At 38.7% G+C, this 20443-nt stretch overlaps 1 protein-coding gene across 5 annotated transcripts in view; it reads left to right on the top strand.

The window, feature by feature from the left end:
* LOC139748618 (uncharacterized) overlaps positions 1 to 20035 on the top strand; it is a 155600-nt gene extending 135565 nt beyond the window's left edge. For all 5 annotated transcript variants that reach the window (XM_071661777.1, XM_071661776.1, XM_071661774.1 and 2 more), the window contains 2 exons: positions 7716 to 7879; positions 14688 to 20035. In XM_071661777.1, the coding sequence (XP_071517878.1) occupies positions 7733 to 7879; positions 14688 to 16346 (1806 nt within the window). In that variant the 5' untranslated portion in view covers positions 7716 to 7732 and the 3' untranslated portion in view covers positions 16347 to 20035. The remainder of the gene's footprint in view (positions 1 to 7715; positions 7880 to 14687) is intronic.
* Positions 20036 to 20443: the final 408 nt, after the last annotated feature.

Here is a 20443-nt window from a genome sequence, read left to right as displayed (position 1 = left end):
TGAGGAAAGATTGACCAAGAGGATGTATGTGTCAGAGGTGGAGGGAACGAGGGGAAGTGGGAGACCAAATTGGAGGTGGAAAGATGGAGTGGAAAAGATTTTGAGTGATCGGGGCCTGAACATGCAGGAGGGTGAAAGGCGTGCAAGGAATAGAGTGAATTGGAACGATGTGGTATACCGGGGTCGACGTGCTGTCAATGGATTGAACCAGGGCATGTGAAGCGTCTGGGGTAAACCATGGAAAGTTCTGTGGGGCCTTGATGTGGAAAGGGTGCTGTGGTTTCGGTGCATTATTACATGACAGCTAGAGACTGAGTGTGAACGAATGGGGCCTTTGTTGTCTTTTCCTAGCGCTACCTCGCACACATGAGGGGGGGAGGGGGTTGTTATTCCATGTGTGGCGAGGTGGCGATGGGAATGAATAAAGGCACACAGTATGAATTATGTACATGTGTATATATGTATATGTCTGTGTGTGTATATATATGTATACAATGAGATGTATAGGTATGTATTTTTGCGTGTTTGGACGTGTATGTATATACATGTGTATGTGGGTGGGTTGGGCCATTCTTTCGTCTGTTTCCTTGTGCTACCTTGCTAACGTGGGAGACAGCGACAAAGCAAAATGAATAAATGAATAAATATATATATGATATCCTCTGTTACCTAACTAACTGAATATAATATACCTCTGTAAACTGTACAGCTTCTGATACCCAGTTTATAAATGTAGTTGTACCTCAGGTACCTTTTCTGGGCCCCTTGCTGTTTCTAATTTACATTATTGGTTTAATATATTAAACTCACTTAATCTGATCTATTTACCCATGTCACAACTGTTCTATATTCACACTTCAATCCGACAACTGTTATACATTCATAAGCAATAAACTCAAGAAGTATATTTATGTCTGGTGAAAATTCTCAAAGAATTTCGTGGTCATACAGGAAAATGCTTACACCATGTCTTTGTTCTTCCATGTTCCTTTCAGGACACATCTAGTTAGATCTAGAGATTGGTTCTTCTTTGAGAACCAGGGTTGTATGCCATAGAACATGATATAAGCACTTTTCACAGACATAGAAAGAAATATAACCCAAACTTTTCCTCACAAGTTACCTCATAAAACGATGAAGCCACCATTCCTCTTATGTGAATTACATGACAGACCTCAAGGATGCTTACTAGCACATTCCAATTCATCCGAGAGCAAGGCAGTTTTTGGCGTTTAAGATAGGTCCATACTTGACAGTACAAGGCGATGCCCTTCAGCTTTTTCATTGTACCTTAGGTTTTGACAAGTTGCTGCTTTTCTGCCTCCATACTTTACCTCTTCCAATGCTGTAGTTCTAGTCTACCTCAGTGATATTCTAGTAAACTCAAAATCACTGGAGAAATGTTCCAGACAAGTCTTGGGAATCCTGAGTATTTTCAAAAAGTCAGGTTTTATCATTGACTAGAATGTCTTGCTTGATTCCCTTTCAGAGTTTTACTTGGCTAGGAGTAAATTAGTGTTGTTTTCTGGAGGACACAGCCTTGGATAATACAAATGCTGCCATAACAGTTTAGCACCAGATTATAGGTTTCCATGTCAACTTGGACATCCTTTGGGAAAAGTATCTTTGCAGCTCATTACAAAGACATGGTAACACTGTATTTTGGATAAAAGCTTTTCCATCTGTTAAACAGATCACCAGAAGGTCTCACCCAAAAACTTCAGTTGGTGGACATATGTAAGAAATCTCCCAAGGCTTATTCCTTGGACAGCCCCACCAACCTATTTGGAGTTTGGATGAATGTTTCAAGTCCATTCATTGTAGGGTCATGTTAGAGCATTTTGTTGAGAGAAGAAACAAAAGTCTTGGCAGCTCAACATAGGAGCTATTGGTTTTGTGCTTTTTCATTTACTAGAATGTCTTGAGTTTGTGGAATCTTATTGCTGATGGACCACACTGTGACCATCCACAGTCTGATGAATAAATTCTCATTCAGATCCCTTACTCTCTTAAGGATGATGGAAAGAAATTCTTCCCCATGGAAAGTGCAAAGGTCCATCTCTTCAGGATTCCTATATTCAAAGCATTTATGTAGTGTGGATAGATGCCTTCTTGAGATCTAATTCCGTGACAAGAGAAATATCTGTAGGGAAAGATGCATTCAGTTAGATTCTTTCATTATGGTGGCTTTGTCTTCCTGATATTCAACAATGGGCATAAGCTATATCCTTGGACCAGAGTTTTTGGAGACAAATTTCTCTTTTTTCCCCAAGGAACTCTGGGAAAAATTCTTCTGCTAAATGGTTCTCAGGGTATATTGACTTGTAACCCCAGTGTGGGAGAGACAATATTGATGCCAGAAACTTCAGCCATGCAACTTTCCTCAGGTGGTACTTTTAGTTTTTCTAGACCACAATACCTTTTTGCAGGAGCCCTACATCAAAGCTCTGGCTTATCCTGATTGGAGACTTTCAAAATTCCTAGACCATCAACAGTCTCTGATTTTTGTGGCATTTTAACTGCTTCATGTCTTATGAAAACTTTCTCTTTTAGCCTTGGGCTTGAGAAAAAGGGTTAATAAATTACACATAGTGATTTTTGAAGATGGCATGTCTTAGGTTAAGATAAATAAAAGCCCTACACTGTAGAGTCACCATTAAAAATGAAATATGTAAATGTAGAAATACCCCTTTTGTTACTTATTCTTGGAAGGCTATGACTAATAAGTATAATTTCTCATGTCAGTTATCTCTCGTAGAGACTTTGTAGAGATCATTAGAAACTGGCATGGGAACATCTTTTTGTTCGTCCTGGAAACTTAAAGTCCCTCCATGCAAGGGGTATCACTTTTTGGATGAAAAACATTTTATGTCCCAACCTATCCTGTTTTCTAGAGTTTATGTTGTGTAGAAGTTAGTTTTACATTGGTCTTCTTGGGAACCCTTTCATTAAAGGAGATCAACAAACCTTACCTTGGTCTAGCCTTAGAGGTCTACCTTTTGTGGTGCTGGGGATACTGACTTCAGAGAAGATGGATCCTAGAATGCTTCAGGATAATTATTGAGATAAGTATATTGGGTTTAGTCAAATGCTAATTTAAAAGTTTTTCTTAAGCATGCTTTCAATCTTGTGAGGCTTTCTTACCCTAGAAGGATATATAAGTTTTAGAGAAGGAAAAACTCCCTGGTGTGGTTTCCTTTTGAGCATTTTTTTTCTGGTTTTACTTTCCCCTCTGTTCTTTCATTAAAAAAATCCCTTTAATTGATGGTTGACATCAATGTTGTGAGAATTATGTGGTGGGAGGTCATTTATGACCCTGGCAATGAGCAGGACAATAACATTTCACAAATGTAAAGGCACTGATTGTTAGGGAAGACTTGGGGATGCACAAGCAGACTACTTCTACATAATGGATGGTTTAGCAGAGGGTAAGAGGCAGTTATCTCAACAAAAGACAGGAGTTAAAGCATCCAAACCCCCAGGGATGGTAAAGAGTCTCAAAATTTACTGGATAGTGTTCTGGAGAGCAAGTTTTTAAAAACATTCTTCAAAATCTACTTTTGTACAAGTTACAACTTTCAGTAAGACAGATCAACTGAGTCCATGAATTAATCTAATGAAGCTGAACTATATTTTCTTCAGATTATGAGATATTTGCTGACTATATTTGCCAATTAGCATACATGAAGAGGATGGTTAGGCAACTGTGGAGTTAAATGCCATTTTCAAACTACTGTACAAGAAATTGCTGGGAGTGTAAGATACCATCAGTCTCATGATTAAGAGGTTATTAGATTTGGTAAAAAAGTTATTAGCCTTTCTCTAAACACATGTAATGTCATTGAGAAAGGGAGTATCAGAGGCTGCACCCTTACTTAGGCAAAATGATTAAAACCTTTGTATTCTTCACACTCTGAAAATGGTGTTTCTGGTCTGTGCACTTCAGGAAGCCTTAGATTCAGGAAATTTGTCTATCCAGTGTACAGGACATCTTTTTAGTCATGACCAGGTGTCTAGAAACATAAGATGCAGAGTAGCAGCTACACAGGCCAAGGAAACCTTAGAAAATCCTCTACAGACTGCTGTCACAAGCCACAACTCACTGTCTGCCAGCCATGGCAAGCTGTTTACATACTGTCTCCAAACCAAGACAAGCTGTTGACATGCTGCTGTCTACAAGCCAAGACAACCTGTCTACTTAAAGTCTACAGGCTAATGTCAGAAGCCAAGTTAAGCTGACCACAATCCATATGACAAGCTGTCTACAAGCTGTCATTGGGAAAATATCACATCAATCATTGAGTTCATGTTATATAATGAGGGATTCCCTCTTGTTAATTAGGCAAGCCATGAAATTATTCATAGCTATGGTGTGTTAGTGTAGTTGAATTAGTAATTGTGTAGTGACTTCACTGATTTCCAAACTCTTCCAGACATTTTGTGACCTCATTCAAATTTATAAAGTACTCAATTGTCAGGCACATCTCTGACCTTGATTTTCTTAGCGATGTTAAAATTTACTGTTGATCCCAGAGAACCCTGTTACATGTGTCACTTATTCTATTATGACAGATCCTTCAGCAGGGTTTGCTGTTGGTTTTCTTTTATAGTATTCTGACAGTTAGTAAGGTTTAAAAGTTTCTGTTACTGCTTTGTGAAGTTTCTTTGGAGCCGATTTTAAAGTTTCCTAATACTGTCTGGAGCTTGTGGATCAAAATTAAGTACATTAAAGTAGGTTAGTGTGGGTCACCTTCATTAATTCTTATTGTTAGTAAGTTCTTTAATTAAAACTTCCCATTTTCTTTACTTTGATGGAACTTTGGTGGTAGTAGCTGATTGGCAGCCAACGACCAAGATGGTGTATTACCAGTATTACCCACCTGGGTATCGGGAGGGTTAGTGACATCTGCTTAATGAGCCAGCACTTTTGTCAATATCAAGTTGAACTCTTGTGACCCAGTTAGCTATCTTTTCTTTCTGCTTCACTAACACATGGACAACTGGCATTTTGTCTGCAAACGTACAGTCTCTCCCTGTCATACGTAACACTTGACAACACTTAACTCACACAGCTCATTCTTCATAACTATAGTTTTTCTTGCAGTGAGCTTTATGCGCTTGCCCTGCCTTTTGCAAAATGGTAGGAGCAGTAGATAGAAGTAGTAGCTAGGAACATTTAGGCTGGAGCATTATGTAGGATCCTATGGAAACACTGCACCAGGGGTACCCTCTACCATTGGCCTGTTAAGGGTGAGGCACTAAAGGCTAAGAAGCAGCCCAGGAGTTCACTTGTTATGTTGACTGTTGCTGTTGCCACCCCTTTGAGAGAGTTCCAGTTGGAACAGGCATTGGAGATATAGATAGATAGATGAAGTCTGATCCTTCTACCTTTAGGCTCAAGAAGAGTTATCATTGTTTTGCTGCAGAATCCTCAGAAGTTAGGATTTAGCATTTATGGTTAAGGTTTTTCAAAACAAAGTTTCAAGCTAAAATGAGACTTGAAATTTACATTAGAAAATTCTTTGTGGTCATTCAGGATCATTGAGCCTTTTTTGATAGGAAGGAAACATTCATGTTGCATCCAGAAGTTGATACTCCTTTTACTGCCAGATTCGTCTACTAGAGCCAGTGTTGTTAATCAAATGGATTACGTTGTGGCTTTCTGAAGGAATCTCTCTTGGATGAAATTATAGTAAGATGTTTGTGACTTTCAACAACTCATATTTTGAAATGACACCTATGCCTAGCTCTAGCTGTTATCCCTTATGTTGATCTAGAAATTCTCCATTCATTTGAGAACAATCCACAATGAAGGCCAAGTTGATGCCAAAGGAATTTTTTTTTTTCTTTGTCCCCTACTCCATCATGAGGTTATGCTCCCAGATGCTCAATAGGGCTCTTTCTATGGATGAGAAATGTAGGTTTGTAAGTATGAAAAATCATTCCCCAATTGTAAACAGAATGATCAGCCATCATTCTTCTCCGTTTCCTTTTTGGAAAGACATCATGAGTCTGAATAATAACAGGCCCAAGGGACAGGACAGACTCTCTTGATAGGATATGTTGCCAGCTCTTTGCTACATCACTGCTGTCCAGTAATGTTATAGACCTTATCTGGGACTCTGTAAATGAGCATCAGCTGGCCTCATGGGTGTTATGGAGATTGAACACACTGACTCCTCCAAGTTGGATACACCCAATTTAGAAGTGAAGTGCTAACTTTCACAAAGCTCAAGTTCAGATGTCTGTATGAATCTGCCTACGTTAGAGAAATGGGTTTTCATGCTTCAGCACCTACTGTTTTTTCAAATATGAGGTGGTGGCCATGGCAATAGAATCTTAATAGCTTTTGGCCTGTTCCCATCATTCTTCCCCTGTTCTTACCCATCATACTTTCAAACCCTCTTTCCTTCCTCTTCTGTAATGATCATGACTTAAAAATTTTTCTTAGTTTACTGCACCCCTTCCATATCATTCTTGGTCAGTACTTTAGGCCTAGGACATTCATCCCTTTTCATGCATTGCATGGAAAAATTCTTTCTGTTCTTCATGTGTGTATGGAATGAGAAAAAGTCAAGTGTCTCTTCTAAACAAAGAACCTGTAGAAAATGGAGGACACATTTTACCAAATATGAAGCCGTGAATAAAGTAATATATCTTATACCATGTAGTGACAGCCGCAATCTAAGCATGGTTGGGAGGCGGGATGTGGGAGTTGTTTACCTTACACCCATAGATACAACTAGCATTTCTGAAGGCCTATGTCATCTCTTATTACATGTTTAATGTGCCAGCATTATAAAGCACACCTAAGCAACTTTAAAACAATTAAAAACAAACTAAAGTCTATTTACTATTTGACTGGTCCAATTTCGTGGTGAGGGGGGCATGCAGAGACATTTAAGCAGTAAATCAATGGATAACCCACATGTTTTTTTAAGTATGCTTTATGTTCTCATTAAGTTTGTTACTCTCCTGACTTATTATATTTGATTTACTGATCTGTTGCACCGTTTTGCTTTTGTGATCTGTTGCTTCTTCTTTTCCTATTCAAACTGTTCCCCATTTCCTGTCAGTAAGGTAATGATATGAGCAGACAAAGAAATGACCTCACTCATTGACATCCACTCTCTAGCTGTCATGTGTAATGCCCAGAAACCACAGGCCCATATCTGCAGTCAGGCCCCATAGACCTGCATCTATAAAACATGATTAAAGCTAGGGTATCCAGCCATAAGCAAATTATAAAACTTGAATGGTGCAGCACATGATGCAGTCACTGACTAGGAAATGAGGACTGAGTTATTTTTCTTATGAGTGAATGTTTCATGGCATTTGGCAACTTATGGTCACCACAACTAACTCACTGGCCTGCTCTTGAAAGTGTCAAGTTTAGGATATTAAAAGTCAGGACCTGCACATTTAAGCCAGAAACCAGTTATGGCAAAAAGTGAGGCCTGTGTCTTCCATTCATTAATATGAGACTGTCACTCTAGGCATAGGCTTGCTGATTCTCCTACTCTGTCCTATTCTTTATCACTTTAAATGTAGACCTGTTAAACATTCCCCTTCTATGTCTTGTCATCATCATCACTTTAGGCCTTTCACACTGTTTAGTCTTCTAATCCATACACTTTACCATTATTCCTCACAACCAGATTCTGTGATTTTGCCATGCATTCGTAATGTATGACAGAATATTTTTATGCTTTCAGTTAAGGAATAGTTCATTATGACTCCAATGAAAAGTCTGCAAGAGTGGGCTGCTGACTGCATTGCTCAGAATCTTCTTCACAGTGTGTGTGTTACTCAGCTGGCAACATCTGCATTCCGAGATCACAATGGATCCACTCAAAAAATTATAATCTCCCAGTGTTTGGTGAGAAAAAGTTGGCATTCTCTTAATTTCTGCATGTTTAGATTTTGCATTTGTTTTTCCTACTTGGCATTTCTCCTTATTTCTCTCCATTTAAATTTAGTTTTTTCTGAGTTTTTACTAGTTTGAGAGCTTTAAATAGGAAACAAGTTGTTTGTTTCTGAAGTAACAGTATTGCTCTGGTAAAGGGTACTTTAGGGATCTGCTTTATAGAAGTACAGTATTGGCATCAATAGACATGAAACAATACTGTACACTGAGATTGGAGATGGTCTGACAAGTATAAAGTGTTACAAATGCTCTGTATAAGGTAAGATATACTTAGGCTTAAGAAGTATGCGGTCATGTGCTAAAAAGGGAGAAAGAGTTAGGCTAAAAACTAAAGTTGTTAGGTCAAAAGTAAAGTGCTTTCAGTTGTAGCACTGAAAAGAATAATAGTTGAAAGATTTTTTTTTTTCATGCCAGTTGGTCCTTACCTTTTTTTGTAACCATATTTCAATTGGCACATATGAAACAAGTTTAGTCAGCCGACCTAAATCACAGAATCTTTTTTATATTTTATATACAAGGAAAATCAGAACTCTTGTTATTTGGATATGAGAACTAGTTAGATTTTGTAACCTTCTACAAATGTATACAGATCCTCTTCTTTTACATTAAGCTGAACTAAGGAACTAGGGTTGTCACTGCAAACTCCCCTCTTAATATATGTCATATGTGCTCACTCATTCTTAGATATAATCGTTTCTTCTACAGTCTCCTCTTATGCTTCCACTATTTTCAGTTAGATAAACTATTATTTTTTCACATCAGTTTTGGAAAGAGGGGCAAGTATGAAGTCTGTTGGGGATGAGAGAGCTTGGGAAGTGAGTCAGTTGTTGTTCGCTGATGATACAGCGCTGGTGGCTGATTCATGTGAGAAACTGCAGAATCTGGTGACTGAGTTTGGTAAAGTGTGTGGAAGAAGAAAGTTAAGAGTAAATGTGAATAAGAGCAAGGTTATTAGGTACAGTAGGGTTGAGGGTCAAGTCAATTGGGAGGTGAGTTTGAATGGAGAAAAACTGGAGGAAGTGAAGTGTTTTAGATATCTGGGAGTGGATCTGGCAGCGGATGGAACCATGGAAGCGGAAGTGGATCATAGGGTGGGGGAGGGGGCGAAAATTCTGGGAGCCTTGAAGAATGTGTGGAAGTCGAGAACATTATCTCGGAAAGCAAAAATGGGTATGTTTGAAGGAATAGTGGTTCCAACAATGTTGTATGGTTGCGAGGCGTGGGGTATGGATAGAGTTGTGCGCAGGAGGATGGATGTGCTGGAAATGAGATGTTTGAGGACAATGTGTGGTGTGAGGTGGTTTGATCGAGTGAGTAACGTAAGGGTAAGAGAGATGTGTGGAAATAAAAAGAGCGTGGTTGAGAGAGCAGAAGAGGGTGTTTTGAAGTGGATTGGGCACATGGAGAGAATGAGTGAGGAAAGATTGACCAAGAGGATATATGTGTCGGAGGTGGAGGGAACGAGGAGAAGAGGGAGACCAAATTGGAGGTGGAAAGATGGAGTGAAAAAGATTTTGTGTGATCGGGGCCTGAACATGCAGGAGGGTGAAAGGAGGGCAAGGAATAGAGTGAATTGGAGCGATGTGGTATACCGGGGTTGACGTGCTGTCAGTGGATTGAATCAGGGCATGTGAAGCGTCTGGGGTAAACCATGGAAAGCTGTGTAGGTATGTATATTTGCGTGTGTGGACGTATGTATATACATGTGTATGGGGGGGGTTGGGCCATTTCTTTCGTCTGTTTCCTTGCGCTACCTCGCAAACACGGGAGACAGCGACAAAGTATAATAAAATATAAAAAATATCTTTTATTTGTCATACCACTTTAACACTTAAGCTCTTACTTCATCGTTATGATTCACATTTTCATTGGTGATCAGGCTATTTGTATATCAGTCATCAGTGAAAGGACAAATTATAACTTTCCATATTACAATCCCAATTTACTGAATAACCCATGTTTAGAAGTTTTCCAGTGTTCATCTATCCATTCTATAAAATTTCACAGGCATCTTTATGAAGAATGGAAACTTCTATGACTGATATGAATTTACACCTTGCTTTCCATCTTTGTTTCCTCAAAAGGTTAAGATACAATAGATAAGCAGATATGGTACTTTTGTTTTCTTTTTAAAGATAGAAATAATAGTCCTGATATTAAGATTTATTTTTCTGTTTGTGCATATGTTCATGTATCCATTCATCACAGTGTTTGCCAGTGCATTATTCCTTCCATGTCTTACATTCTCCTCATGAGCAGTTTGGTTAATATTCCACTTCAAACTATAACTCAAAAGATACATAGCATGTGTAGATGAGCAAGGTGTGTGTGTGATGGTACTGTTGCTTTTAATTTGTGTATAGATAGGGTAGTGAGCAAGGGAAATGCGAGGCTCTTCAAGAGGGGGGGGGGGAGGTTTGCAGTCTGCAGGGGGTGAGGAGGCATGGGAAGTGAGTCAGTTGTTGTTTGCTGATGACTTAGCACTGATAGTAGATTTGAGTGAGGAAGTGCAGAGGTTGGTGTCCGAGTTTTGGAGAGTGTGTGAAAGGAGAAAGTTGAGAGTAAATGTGAATAAAAGCAAGGCTTTGCATTGCAGAGGGACAGGTTGCTTAGCTGGGGTGTGAGTTTGCATGAAGAGAACCTGGAGGAAGTGGGGTGTTTTAGATACCTAGAAGAGAAAGTGGCAGCATATGAAACCATGGAAGCAGAAGTGAGTCACTGAATGGATGAAGGGGCAAAGATTCCATGGATGATAAATGTGTAGAAAGAGAGATCTCAATCTGAAAGTATAAAAATGGGTTTGTTTGATGTTATAGTAGTCCCAATGATATTGAATGGATGCAAGGTACATAGAAAGAGTGTGGTTGAGAGAGCTGAAGAGGGTGTGCTGAAATGGTTTGGACATAAGGAGAGAATGAATGAGGAAAGGTTGCCAGAGAATATATGTTTCAGAACTGGATGGAACTTGGACAACGGGTAGACCAAACTAGAGATGAAAGGATGAAGTAAAATACTTTTGAGAGACCTGGGCCTGGACATTCAGGAGGGTAAAGGTGTGCACAAGATAGAGTGAAATGGAATCATTTGGTATAAAGGGGTTGTCACTTGCCAGAACCAGGGCATGTAAAGCAGAGTAAACTGTGGAAAGGCCTTTGGGGCCTGGTTGTGGATAGGAAGCTGTTGTTTCAGTGCATTACTCATGACAGCTAGAGAATGGATGTGAACAAATGCTGCCTTTCTTCGTCTTTTCCTGGCACTACCTTGCTAATGTGGGAAATGGCAATCAAGTATGAAAATGTACATGTGTTTGGATGGTATTGCAGTGGAATTTATTAAAAAAGAGAGTGACTGTGTTGTTGACTGGTTGGTAAGGATATTCAGTGTATTTATGGATCATGGTGGAGTGCCTGAGGATTAGCGGAATGCATTCATAGTGCCATTGTACAAAGGCAAAGGGGATAAAGGTGAGTGTTCAAATTACAGAGGCATACGTTTGTTGAGTATTCCTGGGAAATTATATGGAAGGGTGTTGATTGAGAGGGTAAAGGCATGTACAGAGCATCAGATTGAGGAAGAGCAGTGTAGTTTCAAAAGTGTGTGGATCAGGTGTTTACTTTGAAGAATGTATGTGAGAAATACTTAGAAAAACATGGATTTGTATGTAGCATTTATGGATCTGGAGAAGGCATATGATAGGGTTGATAGAGATGCTTTGTGGAAGGTCTTAAGAGTATATGGAGTGGGAGGTAAGTTGCTAGAAGCAGTGAAAAGTTTTTACCAAGGATGTAAGGCATGTGTATGATTAGGAAGTGAAGAAAGTGATTGGTTCCCAGTGAATGTCAGTTTATGGCAGTGGAGCATGATATCTCCATGATTGTTTGATTTGTTTATGGATGGGGTGGTTAGGGAGGTGAATTCATGAGTGTTGGAGAGAGGGGCAAGTATGCAATCTGTTCTGGATGAGAGGGCTTGGGAAGCAAGTCACTTGTTGTTCGCTGATGATAAAGTGCTGGTGGCTGATTCGGGTGAGTAACTGCAGAAGCTGGTGACTGAGTTTGGGAAAGTGTGTGAAAGAAGAAAGTTGAGAGTAAATGTGAATAAGAGCAAGGTTATTAGGTTCAGTAGGGTTGAGGGACAAGTTGATTGGGGAAAAACTGGAGGAAGTGAAGTGTTTTAGATATCTGGGAGTGGACTTAGCAGTGGATGGAACCATGGAATCAGAAGTGAGTCACAGGGTGGGGAGGGGATGAAGGTTTGCGGAGCGTTGAAGAATGTGTGGAAGGCGAGAACGTCATCTTGGAGAGCAAAAATGGGCATGTTTGAAGGAATAGTGGTTCCAACTATGCTATATGGTTGCGAGGCATGGGCTATAGATAGGGTTGTGCGGAGGAGGGTGGATGTGTTGGAAATTAAGTGTTTGAGGGCAATATGTGGTGTGAGGTGGTTTGATCGAGTAAGTAATGAATGGATGAAAGATGTGTGGTAATAAAAAGAGTGTAGTTTAGAGAGCAGGAGCAGGTGTTTTGAAATGGTTTGGACACATGGAGAGAATGAGTGAGGAAAGATTGACAAAGAGGATATATATGTCAGAGGTGGAGGGAAGAAGGAGAAGTTGGAGACTAAATTGGAGGTGGAAGGATGGAGTGAGAAAGATTTTGAGCGATTGGGGCCTGAACACACAGAAGGGTGAAAGGTGTGCAAGGAATAGAGTGAATTGGAACATTGTGTTATACTGGTATACCAGGGTCGACGTGCTGTCAGTGGATTGTACATGTGAAGTGTCTGGGGTAAACCATGAAAAGGTCTGTGGGGCCTGGATGTGAAAGGGAGCTGTGGTTTCAGTGCATTACACATGACAGCTAGAGACTGAGTGTGAACGAATGTGGCTTTTTTGTCTTTTCCTGATGCTACCTCACTGTAGGGGGGGATAATATTTCATGTGTGGCAGGATGGCGACAGGAATGGATGAAAGCAGTGAGTATGAATATGTACATGTGTATATATGTATATATTTATGTATATGTATGTATACATTGAAATGTATATGTATGTATATGGGCATTTATGTGTATATATATATGTGTGTGTGTGTGGGTGGTTGGGCCATTCTTCTTCTGTTTCCTTGCGCTGCCTCATTGACGTGGGAAACAGCGGTTAAATGAAATAATGGAAAAATCAACATATACATACATACACACACACAGACTTATACATATGTACACATGTACATATTCATACTTGCTTGCCTTCATACATTCCTGGTGCTACCCCACCCCACAGGAAACAGCATCACTACCTCTTGCTTCAGCGAGATAGCACCAGGAAAACAGACAGAAAAGGCCACATTCCTTCACACACTGTCTCTAGCTGTCCTGTGTAATGCATCGAAACCACAGCTTCCTATCCACATCCAGGCCCCAAAAACCTTTCCATGGTTTACCCCAGATGTTTCACAAGCCCAAGTTCAGTCCATTGACAGCACAACAAACCCAATATATCCTTGGGGATAGGGAAGATAGAATACTTCCCATGTATTCCCTGCATTTTGTAAAAGGCGACTAAAAGGGGTGGGAGTGGGGAGCTGGAAATCCTCCCCTCTAGTTTTTACTTTTCCAATAGACCTTACTAGCTCAAGGATACACTCCAAGTGAAAAGTCACATTTCATGAGGCTATATCAATGGGAGTATAGTGTCATCCAAGAATTTCTCACTCCAAAGGAGTTCACATTTCCTTGTTACTGGGTATAGTAAAGCCATAGGCTGCAGGAGCCCCTGGCAAGAGTCTGTGAAACACCATTACTCTTTCTACATTTCACGTCTGCCAAATTCTCTCCATTTAAAGTCACACCCCATTTAGCCCATCTCTTTGCAGTGCTAAACCCAACAACCTTGCTTTTATTTACATGTGCTCTTAACATTTCCATTTACACATACACTTTCCTGAATTCAATTTTTCTAATTAGTTTTTATGTATTTATGACCAATTCATGATTTGGCACTTTTTTTTTTTTTACTACAATACCAAACTGTTACACATATAATACAATTTAGAATCTGAAATGTTTGAGTAACTTGAAGCTTATGGATTTGTAATAGCTCTATTTATTATGTTAAACTATCTTCAGTGCCTGCAGCTTTTTTCCAACTTCAGAATAAGATTGTATTTGCTCCCTACAAATGCATCTTCATCCCACCAACAATCTCCAGAATATTTTTCTTGTCTTTTTACTAGACCTAAGAAATTAGCTTACTTAAACTGAAATCATGATGATTTTTCTTGTCTTTTTTCTAGGCCTAAGAAATTAGTTTACTTAAACTAAAATCATGATGATTTTTCTTGTCTTTTTTTTTAGGCCTAAGAAATTAGCCTACTTAAACTAAAATCATGGTGATTTTTCTTGTCTTTTTTTCTAGGCCTAAGAAATTAGCTTACTTAAACTGAAATCATGATGAAGCACAAAAGCAGAAACATACTTTCTGGGAGGATATTTGGCATTTACAAATTTATTTAAAATGAAAATATACTTAAGTAAAATTGCAGTTGGAGATTCAAGAGGGATCAGATTTTTATTCTTAAATATTGGTACTTTTGCTATAATTTTTTTTGTGTGGTAATTGAACATTTTTAGTTACTGGTAAAATAAATGTTTGATCAAAACTTTATTGTAGTGTACTGATAATTTCAGTGTAATGCCCAAGGCTGGGTTGTTTAGACAAAATATTTTTTGATTATTGTCAGTGTCTTTAATTATTTTTTCAGAAGAACCTCAGGCAACATTTATCCAGCCTAGAGTGCACAGCATCTGCTAGTATCAGCAACCCTGCATCTCGACTTTTGAAACAGAGGATTGCATCTGTAGCTGAATATATATCATGTCAGTCTCAAGTGAACTTCTTGAAAGCATCAATATTGAAACTTCTGCTTTTGGAAGAGTTTGTATTTAGTACTGGGGTTGAGTGGGAAGGCAGAGATGTGACGTGGGGTGACAGTGATGGGGATTTCATTTTTGAGTATTCTACTTCTGATGTAGCATACCTTAATGCCTTCATTCGAGTTTTACAGACGTGTGGTCCTTTTCCAGTTGAGAAAGTTATCATATCATTTGACTTTAAAGATACTGATGATATGAAGTCAGTCCTACAGGCACTGTTTAAGAGTTGTACAAAAATCAGGAGTATTCATCTAGCAGGGAAGAGTGTTCATCTTGTTGCACTAAGTAAACTCAAGTGCTTTTCTAAACAGTTAGAAGAACTAGTATTGATAGACTCATTTGGATCCTTAACCAAGGATGTATTTTGTGTATCTTTGTTAGGTAGGCCGTGGATAGAATATATATCTAGTCATGATGGTAGAAATAGCTGTCTCGAGCCTCAGTTTCCAGCATTAAAGCATTTATGGTACCAAAGACAAAATTCACATCAAAACTGGAATGACAACTTCATAAAGACAGCAATTCTTACATACTATCCAAACCTAAAAACACTAAATTGGCGTGTTAATGATTTCAACCATAATTATGCTCTTACTAAAATACCTGGATTAAGTGGTAAGCAGTATAATTTGGAAAGTTTGTTACTGACAACTTTAGATCTCTCAGACTCCAATAGGAACTCAGCAACAGATAGACTGATTTGCAGTGTGGATGTTGGGTACTTGCCACAGTTATTTCCTGGTCTCCAAGATGTATCCTTGGTTTTTGCAAGAGGCACAGATTGCCAGTGTTCACGCTGCGAGCTAAGAGGCCCTTGTAAGATGAGAGCCACCCAAATTATAGAGACTCTAACTAATGTGTTGTCTGAATGCAGTAAGATAGAGGCTCTTACTGCTGGTGGTGACATTGTGCATTTACAATCTATTTTGCATCCCGTTCTAAGTCTTCATGGTCACCGACTGAAATCACTGGGTCTACAGCTACATTCTACGGCAACAACAACTCAGCAACATATTATATCAATTGTGTCCCTTTGTCCTAATTTAGAGAACATAGCGATCACAGGAAATGGATCATATGAAGGTATATTATTAGGAGCTGACATTAAATGCAAGTGGCCAAAAGTGAAGACTTTACAGTTCATGCTCAATGCTGCCCATCCAGAAAATGTTGAGTTAATGCAAATGTTTTTGTCCGCATGCTGTTTTGTTGAAAGTTTGTGTATAAGTACGTTTGCCATAGAAAATTTACGTGTAATTATAAATGAGCATAAAGGTAACCATATAATGGTGCTGATTTTACCGGTGCTTGATACTGTGAATGATGCTGATATAGATGACCATCTGTGTGTAATACTAAAACACTGCCCTAAACTGAGGTCTATATATGTACCAAGGAAACTTAAGAGGTGGAGATGTTTACAAGAAAAGTTATGGAATCGTGGTGTTACTATAAAATTCACTGATCTCCTGGCTAATGGATTCTAAATGTATTTTTATGTGTTTAGAATAGAGGTTAATGACTTTATATTATGTAGTTTAATTTTCTGATAAGTTCTTAAATAGATTGTGACCCAAGACATGCATAAAGATTTCAAGAAATACTTTTATAAACATACAAAAAGATTTTATTGATAATAACGATGAATATATTTATTTCATAAAACTTTGTCGTAAGTGTTTGAATAATTTGTGACCTTCATATGCCATACAGATTTTTCAGATACTTGGTAGTGAACATAGAAGGACCATCTAAATGAAGTATTTTTACTCCAAATTGAAGCTTCATAGTGTACATTATACTTCTTGAAGAATAAGAAAGGCAAGTGTTTTGGGAGGAACTGAGTGAGTGTGTCAGCAGTTTTGATGCAAGGATTGAATATTAGTAATGGATGATGGGTATTGTGGCTGTTGAGGGTAAAACTGGGGGCATGAGGTATGTGGCAGTGTGAATAAGAATGATAAACAGTTTATAGTGTTGCATGCTGAAAGAGGACTGGGGATTGGAATACCATGGAATATATGGATTTGTAGGAAAGATGATAGGGAGGCATTATTGGATTATGTACTAATTGACAGGCATGCAAAGGAGAAACTCATGGATTTGAATGTGCTTGATTATTACTTGGAGGTAAGGGTGAAAGTTATTAAAGACTTTAGGAATAGAGGAAATCGTATGAGTGGGTAAAGGGTTATGAATATTAGTAAGCTTGGAAAAGAGGCTCTCTGGAAGAAATACCTGGAGAGATTGATTGCAGAATGACAAAAGGTAAGTAAATAAAGCAAGGGGAAGGGAAGTACTACTTACATGTTAAAGAGAAGCGTAAAGCATTGCGTAAAGCAATTGTGAGGTGGACAGTTGTAAAAAGAGTAGTGGAATGTTTAAATTAGGATGTTATTGCAAAAGGAAAGGGAGGTATATAGACTCTATTTGTAGGAAGGGAGTGAAGTGATTGGGAGATGTATAAAAGAAAGAGGCAAGAGATCAATAGGAAAATTGCAGACTGAAAAAGAGTGCAAATTAGAGTTGGTGAGGTTAGGTGAGGAGGAGACGAAGTAAGTATTTTGACGAAACAGTGGCTCACCCATAACAGAAGTCTTCATTTACTCTTATATCCCTAGGTAGACAAAACTATAGCTCACTCCTTAAAGTCAACTTGAATGGACAGTCACTCCCATTGGAGGATACACTAATGATTGTAGGCATAGTACACACGTTGCCTTCATTTCCCACACCAATCATATCAACACAAAAGTCAACACAAAATTAACACATAAACTGAATACGCTCAAAGACCAACCGGCATCTGATTTTGAACATCTACAGGCAATTCATTCTCTCCACTTTAAAGTACAACTTGCTTGGTTTTCTGCCCTTTCCAAAGGAAATACAACGAAACTATAAACCATGCAAAATAGTGCACTTGGAACAGACACTGGCAGACTAGCTGCTACAGACACTTGACAGCTGTACAATGTAACAAAGACTTTTCCAATACATTCTTACCTCAACATGGTTGGCACTCGATTCTGTGAAACAGCATTAGACTCCCACCCAGACCATTCCATAACTAAACACCAACCCTTCATGAGAAATTAAAAGCTTACTTCAGCAGCCTCCCCTCACAGATCCACCAGCCTCCAGCAAATATAACAATAACAAAACACATACACAAAATTAAGTCATCATGCATGGGACAACTGCCCTCCCAATTCGGTCTTAAACTTCAACTCTATCAGAATCCCCACATCCCAGATAAACCCTCTTCCAAGACCCTCAATACCCACGAGCCCGGTAATACCAAATATATGAAATTTCTGCGGTGCTCAGGATTTAAGCCATTACTACAGGGCAAGACCACAGGTCAAGAAGTGTGTGTGTGTGTCTGTTGGAAACGTGTACAGGGCAGGTGATGAATGAGTGTACAGTCTTTTCATTACAGGGACTACCAGGGGAATGGGCGCCTGGAACAGTGTCTCCCTCCTTTCCTTTTTGAGGTGTACAGTGTACTGTACAGTATACTTAACGACGATTTATAAACTGTTAATTTTATTCTAATCCTTTACATACTTCAAAAGAGAAAACAAATGTATGTTTACCTGTTGCTCTGATTTATGTAAGTGATCAAGGGAACAACTTCGTTTCACCGCCGATCCAAAACTCTGACATGTTTGTAGTAATGAAATCTATCTGTATAAACATATTAATGTTTCATTAAACAAATATCCCTTGCTTATAGGAATCAGCTTTTTATGTTATCAAATGTACTTTCGATGTGAATTTGGTCGTCGGCCTCTAAGTTATCTTACCTTCAGCTGTGATTAGTTTTGTGAGAATTTTACGTATATTAGAGATTATATGTAATACCCAAATAACAACAACAACCAAATGGTAACTTTCATAAGCAACGTTTTCCTACATATCATTCCTGATCTGGGCTGATCATCGTTATCTTTGCGAAGTATTAAGTCGTCCCCCAACCTCCCCAGCAAATATGGATATGCACTTGTGTTCATGTATACCAAAGGTCAGGATACATAGTCTTTGGTCAGTATATGGTTACTGTAGACTCAATCATACAGTTATAAGCCTTCCCCGAGCTTTAGTGATTAAATGGAAAAGTACCATTTTCATAGAAGTTTATGAAAGCTCCCCTTATGATTACAAAGGAAATCTACATGTCTAGCATCTGGTTTTCTCAAATTAGATAACCACGTCATAATGACCCCCCCCCCCTCAACCACCACCACCATCTTTGCCGTTTAGCAAGCGACCATTGCACGCCAATCTATTTACCACGTCTATTTACATAATCCCAACTTATCTATGGTGATTGATAGAAAAAATAATGACCATGTATTTATTAGTTTGAATTTGATTACATCAATAGAGACGGCATAGGGTTTTACATCCCAATAATAATCCATCCACACCACTGGTTATGACGCTGCCTGAACCCGGCCTTCTGTTGATGGCCGGGTCAACCCATGCCATCAGTTGTGCCCTGTTCTCCATGGTGGTCACACGCGGGTCATATTGTGTACATTACACTTGCTGTGTAATACGTGAATTACATTTTGTTGATAACGAGCAAGAAGTAATGTGATGATGTGTGTGTGTAAAGAGCGATACTAAAGTGTTCCGACTTATTTTTAAGGTGTAAACTGAGTAATTCATGCAAGATATTTTTAGTGCAAGTGATCTATTTTCGCTAAAAAAACAAACATTCAGTAAAGTATTTTTTAACATTTCAGAAAGCATTTATATTACAGGTCGTATGAACCATATATAAATAAAATCCAATGAATAATTTGGAAACTCGTTTGATTTTGGTGTGTAATGACAACAGTTAACAATCCAACCATTACCGTCATGTAGGTCGGGTCACAGTGATCACCTGTGCCATGGAAACGAAATGACAGCTGCTCGCCCAAAGATGTAGGTTCTGTCACCTATGGCTGTATTTATGTGTTACGACTGTGGTTTGTAACTTGGTGGGGTTGGATGTAGAAAGGATAATGAAATACCTGTAAAGTTCAAGAGTTTATAGATGTTTACGGTGCAAAAGTAAAAATTTTGTGACTTTGGAACCATAGGATCGAAATATTACAAAACAAGATAATTGTAAATGGCTTCTGTATAATGTATCCTTCAGGAAATACAAACTGTACTTAAATATAGTGTCATTACTTCGTAAACATTTGGAAGTGATTACTACCCTCAATATGTCTTCGCTTTAAGGTGAATGATGACTTCCAGCCCAACACCTGCCCAGCTGCCTAAGGTAAGTAATATTACTATTTACTCATTAATGTTGCAGATATTTGCAGTTGCTCTGTATTTCTAGCTTTGAATAATGACAGATTGTGTTCTGCAGTACTAATTTGAAATAGGTAAGTGTTAGATATTTAGATGAAAATGCGTTCATGTAAATGTAGGTAATACATTAGCAGGTTATCAGCAGAAATTATGATAAATACTTCGTCTAGCAGCAGACGAGATAAGTAAAATATGTTGACAAAATTTGTCTGCTCAAGTAGATCGTATATTGGTTGACATCCGGCGCCATATTGGCAGTACATGG

The sequence above is a fragment of the Panulirus ornatus genome, chromosome 5, assembly GCF_036320965.1.
Source record: "Panulirus ornatus isolate Po-2019 chromosome 5, ASM3632096v1, whole genome shotgun sequence".
NCBI classification, from domain to species: domain Eukaryota; kingdom Metazoa; phylum Arthropoda; class Malacostraca; order Decapoda; family Palinuridae; genus Panulirus; species Panulirus ornatus.
Note: the sequence above shows the minus strand (reverse complement) of the source record. Positions and strands in the feature narration are given on the sequence as shown.